Source organism: Mus pahari, chromosome X (assembly GCF_900095145.1).
Source record: "Mus pahari chromosome X, PAHARI_EIJ_v1.1, whole genome shotgun sequence".
Classification (NCBI taxonomy): domain Eukaryota; kingdom Metazoa; phylum Chordata; class Mammalia; order Rodentia; family Muridae; genus Mus; species Mus pahari.
In genome coordinates this window covers 32,922,196-32,945,307 of record NC_034613.1, presented here as the reverse complement: position 1 = coordinate 32,945,307, position 23,112 = coordinate 32,922,196, and the positions used below count along the sequence as shown (strand labels likewise).

The window sequence follows — 23,112 nt, the reverse complement described above, 5'->3', positions numbered from 1 at the left end:
GACCAGTATAGTCCACTGCATTCTTTCTTTACCCACCAATACTAAATTGGCGACTCTTGATTATTCAATTATATTCAATTCAATTCAAAGGGTTTCCAGTGGGGGAGGGGGAAAAATCCTAAAGGATGCTGGCTGGGGCAAAGAAGGCAAGTGGAAGGCCTTCAAGTCAAACTAAGAGAAAATGTGGGAGGATGTCTCAGTGTAGCTGAGGGGCCCTGAGTCTGAGGCCTGACTGATTTGCAGTTGGGATGGGGAGAAACCCACTCCTCTCATAGCGAGGAGGCTGTTAGAGCACTGGCTGAGCTTCAGATGAGAAGTTAATTAGTGAATAATGACTTCTTGGCATCTGAGTCCAGTATACAGCAAGCAGCTAGTCAAAGTGCAGAGACAGAATGCTTTCTTTACAATTTTATTTACAAAATGTATTAAAACTTTGTACATACCTCATGGCAATGAGGTTTGGTCATTATGCCCACACATGCAATTTACACTTTTACGGCCATTAGTTTGCTTGGCAATTTTTCTGTTCACTGAAGTACAGCTTTAACAACGAAAAGAAAAGAATTGGAAAAAAAATCCTCAATTGACTACCGCCAAACTCCCATAGCTTGAAGTTAATAGCAGAAATTTGAAGCAATCAACATTTTTTTAAACATGCAAGTTTTTTTTTTTAAATAACAAACCAATTTACCCGCTTCTTAATCTCAGTAAAGTTTCCTCTCTGAAAAACTGATTTGAGTCAATAAACATACATTTCTCTTTATACAGTGCCTATGAAAAATGTTTGTGTATAGGTCAGTTGGTTTGTTTTATACAAGTTGATATTCACACAGCGTTAGCTTCCCGCACTGGGACATAGCATTCATAAGTTGAAAAATCACAGTTTCATGAAAACAAAACAAAACAAAACACAACAGCTTTCTTTTGTGATCAATACCATTTAAAATCTGACAGGTGAGTTATTTGCTTATGACACACTTTCTGGAATGAAAGTTTATATTACACCTTTCTAGAAATGTTTCATTGGAACGAGACCTCTTCCTTTCTTTTCTAAAGATGAGAGCAAATATGTGCGAGTCAACTAAGCATCTAAGGGTCACACTTGGGAAATGAAGGTGGGCTCCTAATTTGTACAGTCTGGAAACTTTCCAATGCACGTTACTGATGAGAGCATACTACTGAACTACAGAAAGCATACATCGTTATATAGGAGGTAATTAGTGAGCGGAGACTATTTCCTCTGACTGGTCTGATGAGATCAACAGCAGGTTTGCAATTAGTTACTTGAGAGCCCATGGAGCAGTGGGGCGATCTTCAGTGAGTCAGTAGAGAAACTGCTCCAAGCAAGGACCTGGGAGTGATGCTTAGGTCCCTCAGGTTAGCAATAGGTTTAGGAATGCATCTTAGTCTTTGCAAACTAGAAAAGGACACATGCAGTCTGACGGAGAGCCACAGGCAGGCGGTAACAGGCAACAGCTGGTAAAACAGACCTAGCAAGAGTAAAGTCAGATTGAGAACTGTGGTCTGAACCCACTGGCCTGCCTTGCAACACGGTTCTGTGTCCGTGTTGTACACTTAAAAGGCATACTTAGCAGAGAAAGCAGAGCTAAACACAGTGTTGTTTCTGAGAAAGATATTCCAATCACATCTGGGAGACTAGGCAGCACTTCCCTCACCTCAATGCTTACTATTCAACTACTCAGCTCTATTGACTTAAAATGCACACTGAAGCAAGAAAAACAGATCTGTGAGCTGTAATTCCAGGCTTCTTGGAAAGCTCCGGGATCCCTTTTAGGAAAGCACCGAGAGGTATGCCTGATAGTGCCCTGCCCCATGCTACACACAGAAGTCAATTTCAAAGGCTCTATTAATCCCTTCTCCTCCACTATGGGGGGGAGTTCTCCAAACATTTTTTTTCACAAAACCATTGCAAGAACACTAAGTCACCATTCAGTCTCTTTCCCAAAGCATTTGAATTTTCTTAAGTGTCACATTTACATTCTAAAGATTTACACAATTCAGCAACATCAAAAGGAAATAGGGTGCCCAGAACATCACCACCAACAGGAAATACCAAAAACATCTGATCAGCAGATCCTAGAAGAAATGCCAGTCTGTCTGCCCGAACACTGGGAGACAGATTTCTTTTATTTTAAATCAGGAGGAATTACTTCTTTTAGCTAAGATGGGTCTATTTTGCTGAATTAGAATAAATTTGGATGTGTGAGTGTGTATACGTAAGTGCGTGTGTGTGTGTGTGTGTGTGTGTGTGTGTGTGTTTGTGTGTGTGTTAACGAACATGGTTTCGTATACTGTGCAGTGGTATCAAAGAATGGCTTTTGTTGAATTAATGTTTTTAATAAGATTTTTTCCGCATACTGGAATCTTGCATGTCCATTTTTTGTTGGTTTTATTTTAATTTTTTTTCAAGCAAAGCAAAAAGATTTCAATGATGGTTTGCATTGTCGCAAGTCTCAGAGTGTTCCATAAGGCACTGAAGGAAAAAAAAAATCAGTTTTTCCTATTGAAAGGTCATTGCACCATCAGCAATATTCGTGTCATGCCCGACACCAAGGAGAGTGAAATCTGGCTCAGGATCCTTGAAGCAGCCACGTTTTCAGTGATTCCCTCTCATTGCGTGCTTCTGGTGGGAAGGGATCTGCAAAGGCAAGGGGACATGGCAGTGTGAATGGACTTTTATTGGGAACCAAGACATTTATTAATGGCTCTGTTGACACTGGACAAAAAAAATAAGTGACCGTTTTCTTAAACTGCCATTACTGGGGCCATCTTCCACCCCCCCCCCCCCAGTTTGATAGGAAATGGGTCTGGTTAAAAATTTCAACTGGGTGCAGATACTATGGAATAGATTAATTAGGGTGTTTTTCTAACATATGCATGGATTTTATTAACATGCAGGAAATCTAACTCAAGACTTTAATCACTCAGGGTGTAGGTATATTAGAAAGCTTTAGTGACATTTTAATATAGTCAGGACAAATGCACTGCAGCGTATATTCTGATTGCAGATGGGTCAAGGATTGTTTACCTAGGATAGCGGGTACACAATGGTCTGGCTTACTGAATTCAAATCCATTTTGATCATGAGGGAAAAAAAATTATTTGTTCCTTGACTGGGGACTGCTCATTTCTCTTAATACCTTCAACCTTAGTGTTTAAAGTCTGAAAGTAACACAGGGAGTTTAAAGGGATAGCACATTCTAGAAAACAGGCAAAAGCAGTGATACCCATGAAACAGCTTGGCATCTATAGGTGCTTTGCCTTGAAATTAGGGGCCTGATTGAGAGGATGCTAATAATGCCCTCCTTTTCATGGCCTTGACTTTGCTCCTGAGTCTGTCTCTTGTTGGCTCACATCCTTTCTCAACCACCTTTCCCTGTACACTAACAGATCGTTCATGTTTTCTCTTGAGTGAACCCTGAATTTAAGTTGAATGAATGACATCATTATCTACCTCTGGTCCTAGAATTAACATATGTATGAGAATGCAAAGAGCCAAAAGATTAACATGAAAGCAGGAAAAGCTCTTCTCTGGTATGCTCCCAGGTCCAGAGTCTGTCTGTCTGTCTGTCTGTCTGTCTCTCTCTCTCTTCCTTGACCTCTCCCTCTCTCCATCTCCCCCCTCTCTCCCTCTCCTTCTCTTCCTTTCTCTGTTCATCGCCCTCCCCTCCCCTTCTCCTCTCTTCTCTCTCTCTCCTTCCCTCCTTCCCTCCATCCTTTCTTTCCTTCCTTTCTTCCTTCCTTCTTGCCAATGGGATAGACTTATCTGGCCCCATAACTCTAAGAAAGTGACTTGACCTCTCAGTGACTGTTTCCTGCTCTTAAATGGCGGGAAGGGAAACAGCTTCAGTACTCAGATAAAAGCCCCCTGAGGAAAAAGAACTTCACCCCCTCAGTTATTCAAAATATTTTCTCCACTTGACATAAAATTAGTTTTTGTTCCTTCTTCAAAAATCCCTTAAGCAGGAAAAAACTCTCCAGCAGGAATGTCTATGCAAGCTGGGCCTGATGGCTCACATCTGTGATCTCACTATTCAAGCTGAGACAGGGGGATTGCTGTGGGTTTTAGCTCATTCTAGGTTATAATGAAAACTCCTGTCTCAACCTTTCACCTACTCAAAGAATACCTACATATACGCTCTTTAAGGAATCTTGATACCTTGGAAAATAATAGTATTTCATAGGATGGAATAGTATAGACCTAGAGGAAAAAAATGGAGCTTATTGTGGCCTTGCATATGAGATGGATTTCAAAAACATTTCTGAAGAAGCCAAAGAAGCTAACTGTAGTTTTCACTAGCCTTGAGGAAACTTCAAGATTTCTAAAAGCAGTTAAGACTGTCAACCCCAGGGAGAATGATTTTGGATCACTTGCTAAGGAATGCAATGGAGGTGGGGTTACAACTAATGCCTAGTCAGTAACTTAAGACTAGAGATATCAAGTTGTCAAAGGAACTTCTGCTCCCCAATCCATGGTAAACAGAATCTGAAACTGAGGAATATGTTCTCCTGAGGCCAGTAATCATGGTATAACTATGACCCACAGAAAATGAGGGGAGATTCCTTATCCTTTCTGAGGTGCCTTTTCATTAGACATTTTATTGGATTTTTATACTTCTAGGTGATTTAAAATGGTCAATTTCGTGGTCAATTACTGGTTCTCTAAACTCACAAGGCAAAAATTCAGAGTACCTTTGCACCTGCATGCCCCTGAATAGTTCATGACCACCTAGGCCAACACAAAAAAATAGAGACTAGATAAGAGATCAGAAGGTACTCAGAGATATTGTAGACCTTGTTTGGAAACCAAAGGTGAATGCGGGGGAAGGCTAAGTCTCATAACCACATGAAGCTGCACGGGCTGGAAAGTGTTTGTTTGTTTGTTTGTTTTTCTTTCTCAAAGGCTCTTCTTAGGTTTCTTTATTATCCCAGAAATGACTGCTGAGAAACTGGGTAACTGGCCTATAACCATGTTGGTATTGGTTTCTATTAAAATGCAACTTTATCTCAAGTAACCATAATTGTGTTCTATAATAGCAGACTCACACTGACTAGAGAAAAGCCTGAAAGCTGTAGGTTTCTATAGCAGGCTAAGTTTTGAGACCTCCTCATCCAATATGACCTCCAATTTAAGGCTTCATGACCTGTTTAAAGGATTGATACCCTAATTCCATCATTCGTTCCTTCTCTTTTTTCTTCCTCTTTCTGGCCCCTTCCCTCCATTCCTCTCCTTCCTCCTTTTTTTTGTTATTTCACCTTTTGCTTCCTTTTCCTTCTCTGATACTTTCTCTAGAATCTGCATTAGGATCCACATTGTCATAATATCATCATATAATTTGTGATTGAAAAACAGTTTTCTGTTTATAGCAAGAGACCATGAGGCTATAATAATTGGGGAGTAGGGCCACAATTATTAGACAGAATATCTGAAGAATAGAATCTGGAGGCTGCATGATTTTGAGCCCTGATCTGTTATAAAAGAATCATTCTATCATTCTCAAGGAACTAGGACTATAGTCGTAGTTCCTTGAGAATGATTCTTAATCATTATATATATATATATATATATATATATATATATATATATATATATGTATATATATATATATATATGGAGTGGAATGCATAAGAAGTATGACATGGAGGGTCTATGAACTTTTTCAAGATGTTTTTTAAATAATATATATTAATTATTTTTGTACATGTTTTGTCTGTGTGAATATAAGTGCACCACATATATGCAGTGCTCACGGAGGTGGAAGAGGGCATTGACTCTCCTGCAACTGGAGTTACAGATGGTTGTGAGCTGCCATGTGGGTGCTGGGAACTGAACACTGGTCCTCTGCAAGAGCAACAAGTGCTCTAAAGTATTGAGTCATCCGATGGCCTGCATGAACAGCTGTGTCATAAACTAATCATCTCTTGTCAAATTGACAAAATCTAACTAAGGTTTCAAATTTCCTGAAGACTCTCAGTCTGTAGATGGAGAAGTCAGGAAGAAGTAGGTCTGGTTTAGTAAAGAGGAAGAAAGGTTGCACTTTACGCCTGAATCTGCCACTACCTAGTTGTATTGCTTTAGACAAGCCTGAGTTTTAGGTACCAGAGGGAAAATACTGCCTGATTGATTTTTATTACAACCCATGGACTAGATGTGACAGAACATGGAAAACTGCTATATATTCTTAAGGTGTACTTAGTAGTTGGATTTCAACTCCTTGGAGTTTGCAGTAATTATGCTAGATTGCAATTGTTCCTGTACTGTCCTACAAAAAAAAACCCCAAATGATGTGCCCCCAACTGAATTATATCATCAACTCAAAGCACTAGCACATGAGAACATTAAATGATTACATGCTAATAGTGCTAATGACAGATGAACTTATGGGTTGAACATTCATTAGTGGAAACAATTTGTTAACAGGTTAGTTCATTGTACTGAGTGTGTAGTAGCCGAAGGCTGCAGTCTATAGGACAACAGGACAACGAGCAACTTCTTCATACTATTTCCATGGTAATAACAAATAATTTATTTGGATAAAATGTTTAAAAATTAACTAAATTAAGATTTATTAGGTTATATATAAGAAGGTCAACATGTAAAAATTGGAATATATTGACATTTCCTGGTGGGGTTAAAGTTAACCAGCTAAAATAAGGTATAGGAAGTTGCTAATTGTTTTGTTCTACTTTTGATAGGCATGTCAGTAAGGCAAATGTACTTGGAAGGTGGTAAGCCTTTATCCTTTTATATAGTTGTAGAATGGAAGCATTATTCTCATCCATGCTTGCCTTTAAATTTAGATGCGTTATTGGTAGTCAGGTTTTCCTAAGTATTGATTTTGATTTGGTCAGCAGCAAGTAACCTAGATCCTTACTTACCTGAGCACCATCAGTTCCAAGGAAGGGATAACAAAGGGACTCAAAATTAAGAAATTTGTTTCATGCTTCCACTGTTTAATTAAAAGAACCACTACTTCTTCATGGAAGGACTTCCCTACATGAGGTGGCAGGACCTTGCTTCTTTTTCCTAGTTTAAACCTCAGTTCCAGAATATCTGATTTCTCTAGACTTATAATGTCTATGGGCCATGGGCACATGTAGCTACTAAATATTTGACATGTTGCTAGTATCACTTGGGTATTCCCTAAGTATAAAAGCACCCCAAATTTCAAAGATTAGTATAAATAAAAGAACATAAAATATCTCATTCATTTTCAATATTATTGTGTAATTGACAAATTGAAATGCTATTTTGTGTATCTTGACCTCAGTGAAATGCATGAGTAAGATTAACTTCATTTCTTTTACTTTTAACTCTGTAACTAACCAGTTAAATGTTATTCATGTGGGTCACACATATTACTTACATATATTTGCATTGAACAGTACTGCTTAAGAATTTTTTTTCCTTTCATGTCAGAGACCATAACTTAATTCCAGTTGTACTTTTTGAAAAGCACCAACCACTGACAGGAGAACACAATCATTGTTTAAAGATAACTAACTAGTAGCAAAGAGACAATGCTAGAATCCAACCAAAGTAAGAAACAGGAAGGAATAACAACAAAAAGGTTAACACACACAAACGTAAGGCTGATTAGTTTACTAGACCTTAACCGTACCCCTAGATCTTAACACTTTCTGTTCCATACACGTTGTAGCCTTCTCTGTATGTAGCGTAATTCTGAGTGTTGGTGGCAGGAGCAGGCTTAAAGTTTTGGGTGTTCTTTGTGAGTTTCATGCGTTTGGACTCTGCCCGTGATTTGTAACAGAATTCTATCAAAGCCACCATCATGGCCAGCCCCAGACCTCCGACAAGTATATAGAACACGCCTGCCACATTGCTCAGGCTTAGAGCACTGGTCTTGTCCTAAGAAAAATGAACAAGGCGATTAGTTCTTGAGGAAAACAAAGGCAAGAGGACATCATAACACATCACAACAGCATAGGGCAATTCTAAGTTGTAAAGTAACTAAATATTTGTGTAAGTGTTAAGACTCAACTCTGGCAACTGGCTGAGGCTTTGCAATGACCAGCAAGATGGTAGATTGTGCTTCTGTTGACTGATTTGAATATCACACCTCAATGTCCTTTTTTTTTTCTTCATTCTTAGTATCTCCAAATGTTTAATAGTGTTCAGCTACCAAAATAAGACATCATTTGTTCAGGGGACCAAAGAGTAAACACAAGCAGAATGTATCCCTCTGCCAGCCCAAACACACACCATTTTCCAGAGTTGAGCTGTGACATAATCTCTACAAATGGAACATTTTTTTCTTTTGGGAACTGAAGCACTCTTTCCCCTCTCTGCCCCACAGTACCCCTTTCTCCCTTGTTTTCCTTGTGACAAACTTTCTTAATTCATCTTCAACATATTAAGTGAGGTCTCTTATATTCTTGTGTGGGGATTTAGTTTTGGGGGGGAGTTGTGTAAAAAGAGTTAACTCTTCTTTCCTTTCAGTGACTGACAAATTGCCCCCATGGAGTTCAAAATCAGGGCAACAAGTCTTCATGCTGCTAGAGCAAGAGAACACAAAGCCTTGGCTCCACTCCATCTTCCTGAAAGTTTAAGGGAGCCATCAGGAGGGTCCATTGTGCCCAAGATTGGCTCCACACAAATCAGAAAGATTTTCTAGACCATTGAAGAAGAAGAAGAAGAAGAAAAAAAAACCGACAAAAACCAAAATCAAAAAAAAAAAAAAAAAAAAAAAAAAGAGTTCAGCTTATTTTAAAGTTTTACTCCAGGGAGTATAGGACTAATTAAAAAAATTCTATACCTATCTGCTTTCTATTTAAGATGGAGGAAAAATTGAGGAAGGCGGTCAGTGACTTTCAGGTCAAACAGCAAACCTGGCTAAGCTATCTGCCTGCATAAAAAGGCAAAAACTGAACTGCTGAACGATGGAAAGAAAAAAAAAATTGGTGTCTTGAGCCCTACCTTGAGGTAGGATACACCAAGGGCCAGGAGTCTTTTTTTGGAAAAAAAAATAAAATAGCATTTTGTAGTCTTTTTAGAGGGAATGTAACCATTTTGCTGCTGAAAGAACTTGAAGAGAATCCCCAATGTTTGAAGCCTGTGAATTTTGATCGTCTTATTTAAATGATGTCATGGTGGACCGATGATGGCTATTGCTGACCATTCGTACTATGGTTCAGCATACTAGTCCTGATATACTGTAATGGCCACATTCTTCTGATTCTATTTTCATAGGAGCCAACCCTATACCTATAACAAAAAGGCCAACTTGAATTGTATTTAGGGAGGGATGTGGGGGTGCCTCATGTCCATGACAGCCTTACATATAGTCACTTTTCTCGAATGAATGACAGGTAGGTGACAGTAAGAACTTCTTTCACTTACTGGACATTGGCAATTTCAGGTAGCCCACTAGGCTATATGCAAGAGTATTCCATAGTCAATCAAGAAATGGGACAATTTCTGGAACCCTCCTTTTGCCACCGTATATGTATATGTGCATGGCACTGAATGGGGCAAAAGGTCCTTTATCATAACCTGTGTGATCTGAAGCAGCAACAGTAGTTTTAAGTTCCATGTGTTGAAGTTTTACCAAATTCTCTGATATGGGATGTAGAAACCCAGTAGCAAAATGGTTCATTGCATGGAGAAATGAGTGGCGTTTCATGAAATGAATTAACTGATACCACAATATTAGTTTAGAAAAAGGAAAAGGCAAAAAATTGAAACTAAAAAGAACTTTCTTAGGGGGAGCGAAGGGGGGGCAGGAAGGAGGCAGGGAAGAGTGTTTCGTGCTTATCAATGTGATGTTAATCCTGACAATGTGTACCCTTAAGGAGCATGCGACTACATTTTCAAAGTATTACATACAGAGATTCAAATGACACCTTTGTAAGAGAAAAGTGTGACAGTATTAATGAGATTGACAGCTGCTGGGAGGGAACTAATCATTCTGCTTACAGAGACCAGTCTTTATTGTTTGACTGTTTTCTGATGGCAAAGACATAATATATTAATAACCAATGGTATTTACAACGACAGTCTCTGACACTGCAAGAGATTAAGATAAAGTACTGTCACAGCTGGATCTTATATATATATTCATATATATATATATTTTGAGTTGAGGTTTGTTGTTATATTTTCTCTTTGAACTTTCGAAATGTGAACTACAGTGAAACCCCTTTAGAACACAGCTCATTCTTCTACAGCATTGGAAATGCATTGAGCCAGATCGAGTCCCTAATCGTAATGGATCTCTACCACAATGGGTTGATGTCCCATGACAGGCCTGGGAGGCTGTTGTTTTCCTTAGTCCTGTAGTGCTGGTGTTATGAAGGGGTCCCACTGTGGCAGGGCGTGTGTGTTGGGAAGGAAAGCCGTTTGGGGGTAGAAAATAAACAGTGGGTCAAAATGTGATTGCTAATCAGTACAAAAAGACCTTCAGCGACTGACCTTACTCCCGGAGTCCTTGGCTCCACATTCCCCCTTATCGTACCACCATTTGTTTTTCAGCTTGTCTAAGATGCCTTGTTCACTGAGTTTCAATACTGCAAGGTTTACAGGCGTTCTTCACGTGGGAAATAACATAAATAACATTATATTATGTTATTTTATGTTATTCAAGCTTCAAACTACTTTAAAACTATAGAAAGCGATAAAGCAGGGGGCCCTGGCCACAGAGTAATTTTAGACACTGCAGGCAACCTGAGCATTACCTTATAAAAAGTTAACACTACAGCAACGCTATATTTACCAGGGCCTGCCCATATCGCTTTGAGTAATCGGCACACACTGTTAAATAATGAGGATAGAAAAAAAAAGGCACTCCTCAGATAGGCTGTGCGTATAGTCAGGAGGATTTCCCCTTCAGTGACACTGGTCGGCGGCAGCTTGCAGTAACTTTGTGACAGAGGCGTGTTAGGTTTGATCTAACCGGGTGTCTTGTACTTCCAGACAGAAAGCGAGTTATGGGTGTGGGAGGGGGTTGGGACAGGGATGGGGCCAGAAAGGGAAACATTTGTATTATTGTGGACCAAGACAAATGGATGAATCTGAACAGAAAACAGCTCCTGTATAAACAGCATGCCTTTGAATTAATTGTCCCCTATTAGACAAATCTGTTGCCCAGCTGAAAATGATCTCCTAAAGGACTGAACTCTGCACATATTCTCATGCGACAGTCATACACTCCAATTCCTATGCACACACTGCTCTTAACATTAGAAGTTCAATGCAGACCTTGACATTTTTGATGAGGAGCATTTTCAACAGCTTACAAACAGGCCTATGGGGTGTTTCTGAGTTGCTGGCTGCACCTCTCTCTGATGTGTCTGCAATCAAGTCAGATGCTCAGAAAGCGTACTAAAGTGTTTTGAAGTGTAATGTTAGTACAGCATTGTGTAAAATGGCAAACTGACATTGCCGTTGTTGAATAGGACTGTAGAGGAATAGTTTGATAAAATAAAAACTCTTTAAGTAAGTGACTAATTCATCTTCAGGAGGCTATGTTACTACTTCTTTATTGTCTATTACTTAATATATACTGATTATATTTGGAGCCATTGGGCACAATGTGTGAAACTCTACTGGCCCTAGGACAAAGATTTTTGCCTTTGAGAGATTTCTTCAGCTGTTGGATAGAAATAGTAACCACAACCCTGTGTTCTTCCTATAGCTACTGAATTTGAAACAAAGTCTCTTTAATAACTTTGGGCAAAAATGTGTTGTATCAATAGGGTGACCTAATTTTATGATGAGGCACTAAACTGTTCACTTTCATGCTGAACAGCATTGCCAGTGTGGTGTGTGTTGGTCTAGTGCCACTGGCTTTAAAGGACGAAGTCACACAACTTTATGTAACTATGGACACACTATAACATTTCTTAGCTTATTTTAGATAAGTTGGATCTGTTAACATATCTGCTTACAGACAAGATTTCCTATAATCACAATGATCTGACCTCTGTTATACCAGCTCCCAAAACACTTTTCTTTCTTTTTCCATTTGCAGTTGAGGGCAGAGGGCCATCTTCGTTTGAGATGTTCTGAGATATGTATCGTCATTTAAAAATAATATGCAATTTCTGGGTACTCGGGATTTGAAAAGCTATAAACCTTTAGTAGCAAGGAGGTGACACTCTCGTTAGTGTAGAGCATAGCATTCAGAATATCTTCATTCTGTGTCTTACAAGGAAATTGAATTCCTTTTATACTTTAAACAAGTTTTTTTTTTTCCATCAGCATCAAAAGCCTAGGCTTCTCAAGTGCTAACCAGAATTGCAACAAAGCATACACAAAATTTCTAGCCTCCTTAAGATAGTATTGGCAGTGTAAGTTGTCTTAGATTATTGTAAAGGTCAGCAAGAGCATCTATGACCCTGAAAGCAATGCAGAGTTGCCTTCTCTTTTACCCCCCACTGTCTATCTCTTTCTTTCTCTTTTTAATTATTTGTTATGACATCACCATCACTACTCTCCCAGGGTTGTGTTTTGAGCCAGGTTCTGGTGTGAGACACAGCCTTGTGGAAGTCGCCTTGAGATGTAGGGAAAATGTTTCCGAATATCATAAGGGTGACCTGGGCTCAATGGGCCTATTCATCCTTCCTGTACATCTTCCCTTTTCATTGTAAAATGTCTAGACGCTTCTCACTGCTCTTTGATTGTGTCCTTACCAGGCCTCATTTTCCTTTAAGGTTCTGCATTCTTAAAAATACCCCATTCAATTTGTTCAGAATTGCTGGTTTTATTAGGTCTTAGGAACAGAACAGCCTGATTAAGGTTATCACACTGGGGTTAATAGAAGGTTCCATTCTCTAGAGACCCTGGGTTTAGAAGATATTCCTAAGCATTTAAGTGACATAGATTGATAAAAGTAAACTGTGTGGGTTGAGAGCAGCATTTCTCAAAGTGTGTTCCTAGGACCCGTGGCGGAATCACTGAAACCCTTTCATTCGAGGGTCCATGAAGTCGAAGGTTTTTACAGTGATGGAAGGTAAAAACTGCCCTTTTCACTATTACTCCTTCATCATATACAAACTGTTCAGAGGCTACCTGATTGTGAAATCATAACAAATTGAATGAATAAGTAGAAATGATAATCCCATCCTTTAATATAAGCTACATATTAAGGCATCTGCAAAAAATATATGCTGGTTTCACTTTTCTAACGTTTGTTTTGAAAATAGAATTGTTTTCATATAAGTATATTATTTATCTTAACATGTGCTATTTTAATTTGAAAATAAATCAGTGAATATATTCCTTTAAATTCTATTTCAGGCATGATGAATATAAATAGATACGACATAGAAACAAATTATTATGTTTTAGATTTTTCCAATAGTTTTTAAGAATACGAAGAGTCCTGCAACAAATCATTTTATAATCATTGCTTTGGATAATGAATGAATTTTGTTGTGATATAGGTGCTTATTCTGGGCTGTCAACTGTAGATACTTGCCTAAGCCCAGACTTAGTATCTCAGCATCTTAATGTTCTCTTTCTGACAAATGGTCTATGTCTGCCTTGGGCCATCCAGTAGCTTTCACAGAACAGCTAGTTCGCAGTGCAGGTTATCTTAGTGTAATAGCTTTTGAGCAGGGGACAGGGGCAGGGCCTTTTGTCCTCTAGATGACATTTGGTAATGCCTGGTGTCATTTTTGTTATCACAAATGGGCTGGGGAATGATCCAGGCATTCAATGGGCAGAGGCAATGCATGGTGATAAACATCCTATAATTACAGGAGAGCCTCCTCAACAATGCAACATCTGGCTCCATACGCCAATAGTGCTGAGGCTGAGAAAGCTGGCTTTAGAGCGTTCAGATGTCCTCTGAGATACTCTGATAGATTAGAGTAAAGAACTCTGATAGACTAGAAGGTTGGTCTTTGATTAGAAAGGAAGAAAGGAAGGAAGCAAGAAGGAAGGAAGGAGGGAAAGAAGAAAGAAATGTAAGAAAGAAAGAAAGAGTGGAAGGAAGAAAGAGTGTTAATGAAATTTGGGATGTAACCAATGTGCTCTTGGGAAGTTTAAAACAGAAACCAGGGGAAAAAATGAACATTTCAAGCAGTAACAGACCCAAGGAACATAAAAGTTGTAATCAGAAATCACAGATAATGCCACTCAACAAGGTGAGGATAAGTACTAAGAGAAGAAAGTTCCTGCCATTTTTCTGTGTAGCTGTGAAATAGACTACGTTTCCAAAATGGTAGATTAAACATGCTTTAATTAAAACGGGTTTTTCCATTCCTCTGTCTTACTAGATGTATTGTGAAGCATAACTCAAGTCGACTGAATGTATCTACACACACGCATACACACACACATGCACACACACATGCATGCGCATATGTGTACATGCACACACACAAACATTTACAAATACACACAAACATTGACCCCCACACATGCAAACATTCACACACACACACACACACACACAAACACACACACACTGGTGTTATGAAGAAAGGAGAATTAGTTATTCATTTGGTCATTTTAGATGGTTTTGTCAGGATGGTATTTTTTTTCTCCTAACTCAGATGTTTTCTTTCTTCCCTCCATCACCCTCCATCTTGCCTTATTTCTGTGCGTGTCTTGTGACTCTTTCTAAACCATGCGCATCAATCTTCTGTTTTTGTAGCCTCATTTATGACATTCCCCTCCCTCAGTAAATAACCATTTTCAAGATAACTCTTAGCTTCTCATTTTCAGCCTAGTTCTTTTACATAATTATACTAGTCGATTTTATTATTGGTTAAGTTTAGTGGCTACCCCAAGAAGGCAGATTTATGGTCTTCTCTTTATAAATTATGAAACTGCAGCACACGCGGGTCAAGCAATTTGCTTAAACCTCCACATATCACAGAGCAGACTGAAAGGCAAATTGAACTCTTTACTATGCATAGGCCACTGAAACACAGACAAGAGTAGGTAGCTCTCCTCATTTTTTCTCTTCTGGCTTAGATGTTCATAATGATTTTTTTCAGGGACCCCAAGTCTCCAAATAACTATCAATCTACCAAGGGCGTATATTCCTGCTGAGGCCTTTTATTGTGATGCAGCAATGCTTCGCATGGGAAATGTCTGGAGCAATTACTGCAGGCCTTTGACTGAGTACCTGAGAGAATTAGAAGTCAGAAATATTTATTGTGTTCACCTCAATAGAGAACAGAAAGAATTGAATAAAGTAGGTCAGATTTCTATCATGGAAATTAACCAAGCAGTCACTCTCTGAAAGGCTTGCTATGAGCTTTTTGCTGAGTAGAACCATCATAAGGGAGAGGCACTGGTCAGCAAGCTAAAGGAGAAAACTAGAGGGCTTTCTGGTAAAATTTGATGGAATCTGGGAATTATTCCCAAGCCCCATGTTTTTCTTCCCTACTTCTAAAATTCCATTTTAAAAATTTCACACTGTTAACTTTCAGCAACGTATTCATGTTCTTGTTTCATTTTGTCTTAAAAAAATAAATCTTCCTGAGACATGGAAATGATGAAATAGAGACTATTTAGAAAGCAACTTGCTATTCTCCATTTTTTTTTTAATTAAAAAAAAAAAGGTTTGGGGCTTGGGGCAAGAATATAAAGTTCTCCGGGGAAGAAAATGTTTTATGGCGTAGAAGTCATAGAAATGATTATTAAGGCAGGTTATCAAGCAGATGTGGAGTGTGTGCATGGTCGTATGTGAATTACAGTCTCTAAAACAACATGAAAACGATGACCTGTATCAAGATGTTCATTCCTGAGTGTGGAGGACAGATAGGAGTTGCCATTTGTTTATTACCTTTTAATATAGGAGGAATAATGTATAATGCTTTGATAATTAATTTTCTTTTGAAAATGTTTATTCTTGAAAGTGTGTGTGTGTGTGTGTGTGTGTGTGTGTGTGTGTGTGTGTGCCTTGACACGCGTGGTCAGGTCCTTTGACTTTCATGTGGGTTCAGGAGATTGAACTCTGGTCATTAGACTCCAAAACAAATGCCTTTATATTTAGCTGAGGCTGACGTTGAGTTTGTCATCTTTCTGTTTTACCTCCCAAGAACTGAGACCATAGATATGTGCCAGCAAGCCTGGCATGAATTGTATTTACAAAGAAGATATGATTAGATGATAAATTTGCTTGTTTCAGCCATCCACACCTGACACTAACTCTGCTACAAAGGACTCACTGTGCACACTGTCCAGCACAACCCCTCCAGGCGATGGGTGTCAAATTTCAGGGTCTGCCTAATTCAGCCATTTTAAAGAAGCCTGGCAAACACAGAAGTGGATGCTCACAGTCAGCTATTGGATGGAACACAGGGCCCCCAATGGAGGAGCTAGAGAAAGTACCCAAGGAGCTGAAGGGGATGCAACCCTGTAGGTGGAACAATATGAACTAACCAGTAACCCCTGAGCTTGTGTCTCTAGCTGCATATGTAGCAGAAGATGGTCTAATCGGCCATCACTGGGAAGAGAGGCCCCTTGGTCTTGCAAACTTTATATGACCCAGCACAGGGGAAGGCCAGGGCGAAGTAGTGGGAGTGGGTGGGTAGGGGAGCAGGGGCAGGGGTGGGGTATAGGGAACTTTCGGGATAGCATTTGAAATGTAAATAAAGAAAATAATAATAAAAAAAAATAGAAAAAAAAAGAAGCAGTGTTGTCTTCGCAATGGTAAACTTTATACATGGGCACAGCTTAAGGATAAGAATACCATTGTTTTTTTTTTTTTTCTGTGAATGTAGAATTCCTCTTGTAAAACCCAAATAAATAAGCCTTTTGATTAAAACTACTGCCAAGTTTATGTTAAGTGTTTTGATGTCCTCAAGTACTTAGAATAATAAATGAAACAGCTTGGAGCCATGCTGTGTTCAATGGAGTTAAGTGGGGATGCTGAGGCTCCTTATAGGGCAAAACAGGTAATCTGGTGACCCAAGGTGGGATAAGAAAGGAGTCTAAATTAGGGATATGACTCTGGATAGAAAGCCATGGTGTAGTGTGTTATCTATCTGAGAGACTGGATGGTGTCCTCTGATCTAAAAGATTTCACTTTCTGTTTCTGAATAGGGATACTGAACTAGCAAATGGTTGGGTAATGAATGAGTCCAGAAGATCTTCACTGGTGCCCTTAGGAAGGATGGATATATGTGTCAATATGTAGGTTGTAGAAAAAGAAAAGATCACACAAAGAAGCCAAAGAAATATATGAACAAGGATGGTAAGTTTATAAATGTAATATGAAACCTGCTCTGACAACATAATATCTAGGCAATGAAAATGGAAATGGTCATAAATGAAGCTGGAAAAATTTCTGCCACCTAATTCTGCTTCTAAACACTTGTTTTAAAGGTACTGATTCTTGCTGCTTGGTGCCTTTCTGGGCTGGAATATCATCAGCCCAGAGGAGAGGGAACAGTATTCCTCGTTTTCCTGTCCATCTTTAAACTGAGACTACTTCAGGTAGTCATGGTAATCAGTCACTAGTGTCTCATTCCAGCCTCACTTGGAGAAGCCATAGTATCACTCTGCATAAGAAGTATGTGCAGACAGGCACAGATATCACTGCACAGGTTTGTTGGAGTCAATTGACAGTTAAGAAAGAGAGAAGCCTTGCTGAGTGAAGGATTTAGCATGTGGCTTTTTGCATTCATTTTTAACGAGTTATCTTTGGATATATGTAGTGAAGGGATTTACTTGTCTGTGCCAACTACTAGAGACTGGGACAGTTCCAAACATGCCCTAAAATATACAGGTGTATGGAGTCATTAAAAATGTTCTATCTCCCCATTTTTCACAGGAGTTTCTGCATGTAGGAGTGCAGAATAAGATTTATGTCATTTAAAACCTTTTTGCCTTTGGATCGCTGAGAGTTGTCTCCATACCCTTCGACTGTTGGCATTACTAAACTCTGAGTGTTCAAGTGACCCTCATCTTCACAGAGGAAGCTGCAATGATTTGCAGAGTTATGCAGTGCTTAGCTGCTAGAAGCCACCTCTGAGAGAGTATTTATAACCACGTAGTTCACAAATGTAGCTCAAACCTATTTAACTCCTTGCTAATGGGATCATAATTTAATGTAAGTGCAAAGAGCAAATTCAATAATGCATGCATATAACATTAGGAATTGAAAGCTGCGAGCCATTTTTTCTAAGGGCCTAACAATGCTAATGACTAAAATGTATTGATGACCATCTGTATTCACACAGCAGCCTCAGAAGTAAACTCCAGATATGGAGTTAAATCCAGCAGTGCTTCCATATGATAGCCTCTCAGATTCAAAAACAAGAGAAACTTTGATTCTACAGATCATAAATTTTCCTGATGGATTTCTGTCAAAAACTGAGACCTCTTTCTGGCTAATGTCTCTAAAAAGCAAAACAATTATTTCACATACACAGCCTAACTATGTGGGAAGATTCCTTACTCATTTTTTCCCAACAGAGAGCAGGGATTCAGAGAAGACACTAAGGTGGAAGAAGAATTGACATATTTCAGTGAAAAACCCTGTTGTAAATGGGACTCCCACTTGTTGTTCAAGTAAGCTTTAAAAACTCCATTTTAATATGCATCAGAAGTTCAAGTCTTCAAATGTCTTTGATATTTATCATGTATAAGTGTTATTTACTTAGTTTATTTCAGCAGTACCAAGAGAGGCCAGAAACTCAAGTGATGAACATTTCTGAGGACACATAAGTCTTTGGGCTACAGATAATCAATCTTAGCTTATATTAAAATAAAGATGGCAAGAAATGGTAGCTATATATCCAACTTACAAACTTGGTACAGATTGCCAAATCAAAGGTACATACCAATCTCTTTCAACACACACTCTAGCAACCATACAACATGCTTGCATTCCTTGTAGTGATGCTAGACAGGAAATACTAGCAGTCTTACTATGAGTGTCTGTGTATATTGATATACATAGAGACACTGTGTATATATGTTTGTATACACATATGTATATATAATATGTATATACTAAAATATAGTATGCTGCTGCTTTAGATCCATATTTGAGATGTATTTTAGTGCTAGATAAAATGAATAAAAATGTTAATCCAACACTTGACCACATTTTTGCCACCTCAGACTAATGGGTACCAGCCTCATGTGCCAAGGGCCAAATGCTATACCGCTCTCTAAACAGTCAAAAGAGAATGGGTTTTAACTGTTCTCTATAAAATTTCCCCCACCCTGTTCCACCAACCCCAACTCCCACCCTAACAGAAATAACTTAGGTGCATTAAATATTTCATATTTCTTTTCCAAAGCTGTCCTACCTTTCAGACAGTGTGGTTCTACAACCTCTTCAAATGAAATGAAACCCGGTTATTTTCTTCTCAAGGGGAAGAAAGGGCATAGATATGTATCATTTCAATCTTTGCCATGGCAACAGTGTCCTTCCTCTTGACAACTGTGTAACATCATTCTTACCTTCTTGCTTTTCACTCCTGCTGTTCTTTCTGTAGCTCTGGTGTTGGATATTTTGGTTATTGTTTGTCAATAAGAAACATATTCATGTTATCAGAATAGCAACATATAGAATCAATTATGTCCTAATCATAGGAATTATGCTAAGGTCACACAGTCACTTGTGTTTAAGACAAAGAATGAAATAATTAAACGGTCTTTTCTTTGTGGGTTACATTTTTCCCCCAGTGGTAGAATTTATTCTTTTTTTTAGCATCATTTGCAAAATCATTGGTTTTGGCAGTACTGGACTGGTTCAGTTCTTAAGACAACTGGTCCCTTGCTTGAAGTAGTCATTTGTGGGAAAGTGAGGATTTGCTCTTGGGAAGAAGACCTGAATCAGTTCAAGTAGCAAATTTAGTCACTACCATGAAAAAAATTGTCAGGTTCTTCATATTTCCAGGAGGCAGTACCAGCACAGAAACATGCAAACCAATGAAGAGTATAGTATACTCACCCTACTCCTTGATCCCAAACCAGTCTTGGGGATTCACAGGAACTTCTGCTAAGACCCAGGAAGTGTCATCGTTCTGTAATGGTTCTTGCCTATACACATAACAGTGTCAATAAAGTGTCATTGGGATCCATCTTAACCCTGGGCATCCAAAGTGGCAACATTTAGGAATGGCTCCTGCCAGTAAAAGATCCACTTTTGTTGCAGATAAAGGCAGATGCAGATTCATATCCATTCCCTAAGGCCCAAGATTGTCAAAGAATTCTGGGTGTGGAAGAGAAGCAATTAAGAGATGGTGGCATAGGAGAGGAAAATTGTAGACAAACACAGGAGGAGAAATACATACAAAACTGAAGATCTCATGTTATACACGTGGGAAAAACAGTTATAGTCTCATTCCTTTAGGTAGCACCAACTATGGGTCTGAGGAAATTTGGAAGCAGGCTATCTCGAAGTGCCATTTTTTTTTTTTTTTTTTACTGTCTCTGAATGGAAGACTTGCTAAGCAAATGCATAAGATTATTGTTTTCTAAGAAAAAAGGATTGATAGAGATAGGGAAGAGGAAGCAAACTGTTGAATTTCTTAAGAGAACAAACTTTAAATGTATGATGTTAAAAGCACACAGATGAAAATAGATACAACTAATTTTAATTACAGGGAGCTTTTGAGCCTATTAAAATAAACTCCATGATTTTTCTCAATGTGTGTGGTGATGCTTATCGTTTTCTTCTAGTTTTTATATATTTCAGTTTCAACTACATTTCTTTATTGATATTCTACACCACTTTCTATGCCTTACAAGTGAAGGTACCTACATTGGGCACAAGACTTATTGCCATCAGGGAGATCAGAACGCTTCCATTTAAACATTCCATTTCATTGTTTTCAAAGGCATGCAATCTGTGCTGTTCTTTTATTTTTTTCATCTTTAAAAGTATAGATACTAGAAGTCTATTTAAATCCATTGATGCACATCTAGGCTGGGATGGGATAAGTTTCGTATTGTCTCATCACTCCAGGTACACGTCGTTTGTAAAGGTATATAGAAAAAAACTGAGCTGGCATCATTTACTTAAGATTAAGGGAATGAGGTTAGGAAGGACTAGAATGTAAAACTGTGAGAGGACTGATAGCTGTGGGAGAAGCTTAATGCCCTTATATAGGAACTCTGCAAAATCCCTATCTGCTGTTTTACTGTGACAGACTTTTATCAGCTGTCTCTCAAATCTCTAGTGATCTAGGTTTATAGCTGGAACAACCTACAAGACTCTTAATTACTGCATTTTCACACATATTACAATAAAGCAGCAACACAATAGGGTGATTTGTTGGTTGAAAATTCTTAAACAACAGTCTTCGTTTCCATGATTTACCTCTGGACATTTATAGATCATCCAGGGCAGATCGGGTCTAATTTGGCCAAGACTTATTAGCTTAGACTTGAGAAATTGGTACAGGCAAACAGTGTTTTGGTTCTAGCCTATGGGTCTTATTCAGGAGCTACGCCAGTTAATAAACCCTTTCTAAATTCCCTGAATTCAGAAAAGAAAATAGCATATCTATTACTTTAGTTTAAGAGTGTACTCATTTTTGACAACATGAAAAGTTCCTGTTCTTTCCATAGCATAGTAAAATTTGTAGAATATGCTCAGAATGCATGCTGTCTCATGTTAGAGAGGGAAAAGTCAACAGTTTAACATAATTGCCCACTTATAATTTAAAGGTTATAGGAACAAGACAGAGAGATAAGTAATACAAGTATTTTCCCCCTTTCCTGGTTTCAGAGATAATAGGTGTAAAACTGTTTTTGAAGTGGTGGAGGCACTTATAAATGTCAGGTTTTGTGATTATTGTCATTTTTAGTAATCAGTACCGAGGGCTAGAATGGCTTAAATATGCCATTTGCCTAGTAACCAAGGTGACTGAGAATGAACCTGATTCTTATAGAAACATAGCTCATGCAATCAGATTCATGCCATTCATGGGTGGGTAGTTGCAATAACTTGCTTTCAGAAGAGGTGAACCTGAAAGTCAAAAGAGATGTGTGATGACATTGGCTGTGTGACCTTCTCAAAGTTAGCACCACCTGTGGATCTCACTTTCCCCATGCAATGATGGTACATTCAGTGGTCATTTTGTGGTGTTAATTGGGGACAAGAGTCAATACGGAAGTGTAATTCTCAAGCCGTTTTACTAATAGGATAAAATGTCCTTGATCTGAACTAGCACAGAGGAAGAATTGTCAGAATGAGGGAAGCAAATCCTGAACTACAAAAATATGCCTGAAGCATGACATTTTCTCCTTTTAGTTCTATTTTGCAATTCAGACTGGCTATAAAACATTGCTTTATCAGAGGTCCCCATGAGAACTATTTTAGTGGTAGATTTATAATGAATATGATTATATGTGATGAGTGCTTCCAACCTTTGAAACAAAAAGATTTGTTCTCTCAAGAAAATATTCAACTGACATTCTAGTCTAAACTTTTCATTTGCTTAACAAAACTCTCTTGTCCACATCCATAGTCATATAAATTTACTTTGTAGACTGGTCCTTGTCTAGTTTATTCCATATTATTAATCAAAAGCACTCCGAGTTAAGGAGGTTTCAGCACATTTCTACCTTCTGAGTGGATTCATGTTGAATGGTACCCATGAAGCAGTTGTGAAACACAGTCAGTCAAGTTCGTTTCTTGCTCCTTCTTGTGCTCACTTTCAGAAAAAAAGCAGGTGGCAAGAAGGAAGAAGATAAAGGCAGGCTCCTTGGTAATTCCCAGGCGAAAGAAGCAGTTGTTGGAAATGCAGCTCTGATCCCACTATTATTCATACTTGAGAATGGAGTTGGCTTATTGCAAAAGGTAAATTGAAGGGATGACCAAGAAAAGTAATTTGCACGTTGCCTGGCAGGTAGCACTATGGCCAAAGAAGTTTGAAACAATTACGATCTACTGAAATATTTTCTATTGGCATGCCATATTTCAGAAAAATCTGGAAATTCTAAGTTAGCAATAAAGTTACTAAATAAAAACTCAGAGACAATACTAAGAAAGGAACAAAGAGTGTGATTGTTGGTGATAATTAGCAAAAAGCTAGTTTAACCATTTGGGATCTTCGTGATACCAAATCGTTTCATGAAAAGTAAAGGTCGGTCAAATCCGTCCAGGTTTTTTTTGTTGTTGTTGTTTTGTGTGTGTGTGTGTGTGTGTG

The 23,112-nt window shown here is 38.5% G+C and overlaps 1 protein-coding gene across 5 annotated transcripts in view; it reads right to left on the bottom strand.

Moving 5' to 3' along the window:
• Positions 1 to 393: 393 nt before the first annotated feature.
• The window catches only part of Gria3 (glutamate ionotropic receptor AMPA type subunit 3), a 267,089-nt gene continuing 244,370 nt past the window's right edge, over positions 394 to 23,112 (bottom strand). For 2 of the 5 annotated variants that reach the window (XM_029533969.1, XM_021188551.2), the window contains 3 exons: positions 10,454 to 10,568; positions 7,644 to 7,891; positions 394 to 2,659 (listed from right to left, as the gene is read on the bottom strand). In XM_029533969.1, the coding sequence (XP_029389829.1) occupies positions 7,646 to 7,891; positions 10,454 to 10,568 (361 nt within the window). In that variant the 3' untranslated portion in view covers positions 394 to 2,659; positions 7,644 to 7,645. Of the gene's footprint in view, positions 2,660 to 7,632; positions 7,892 to 10,453; positions 10,569 to 23,112 lie in introns of all 5 variants that reach the window. The other 3 variants (XM_021188553.2, XM_029533970.1, XM_021188554.2) reach the window with 3 other exon arrangements.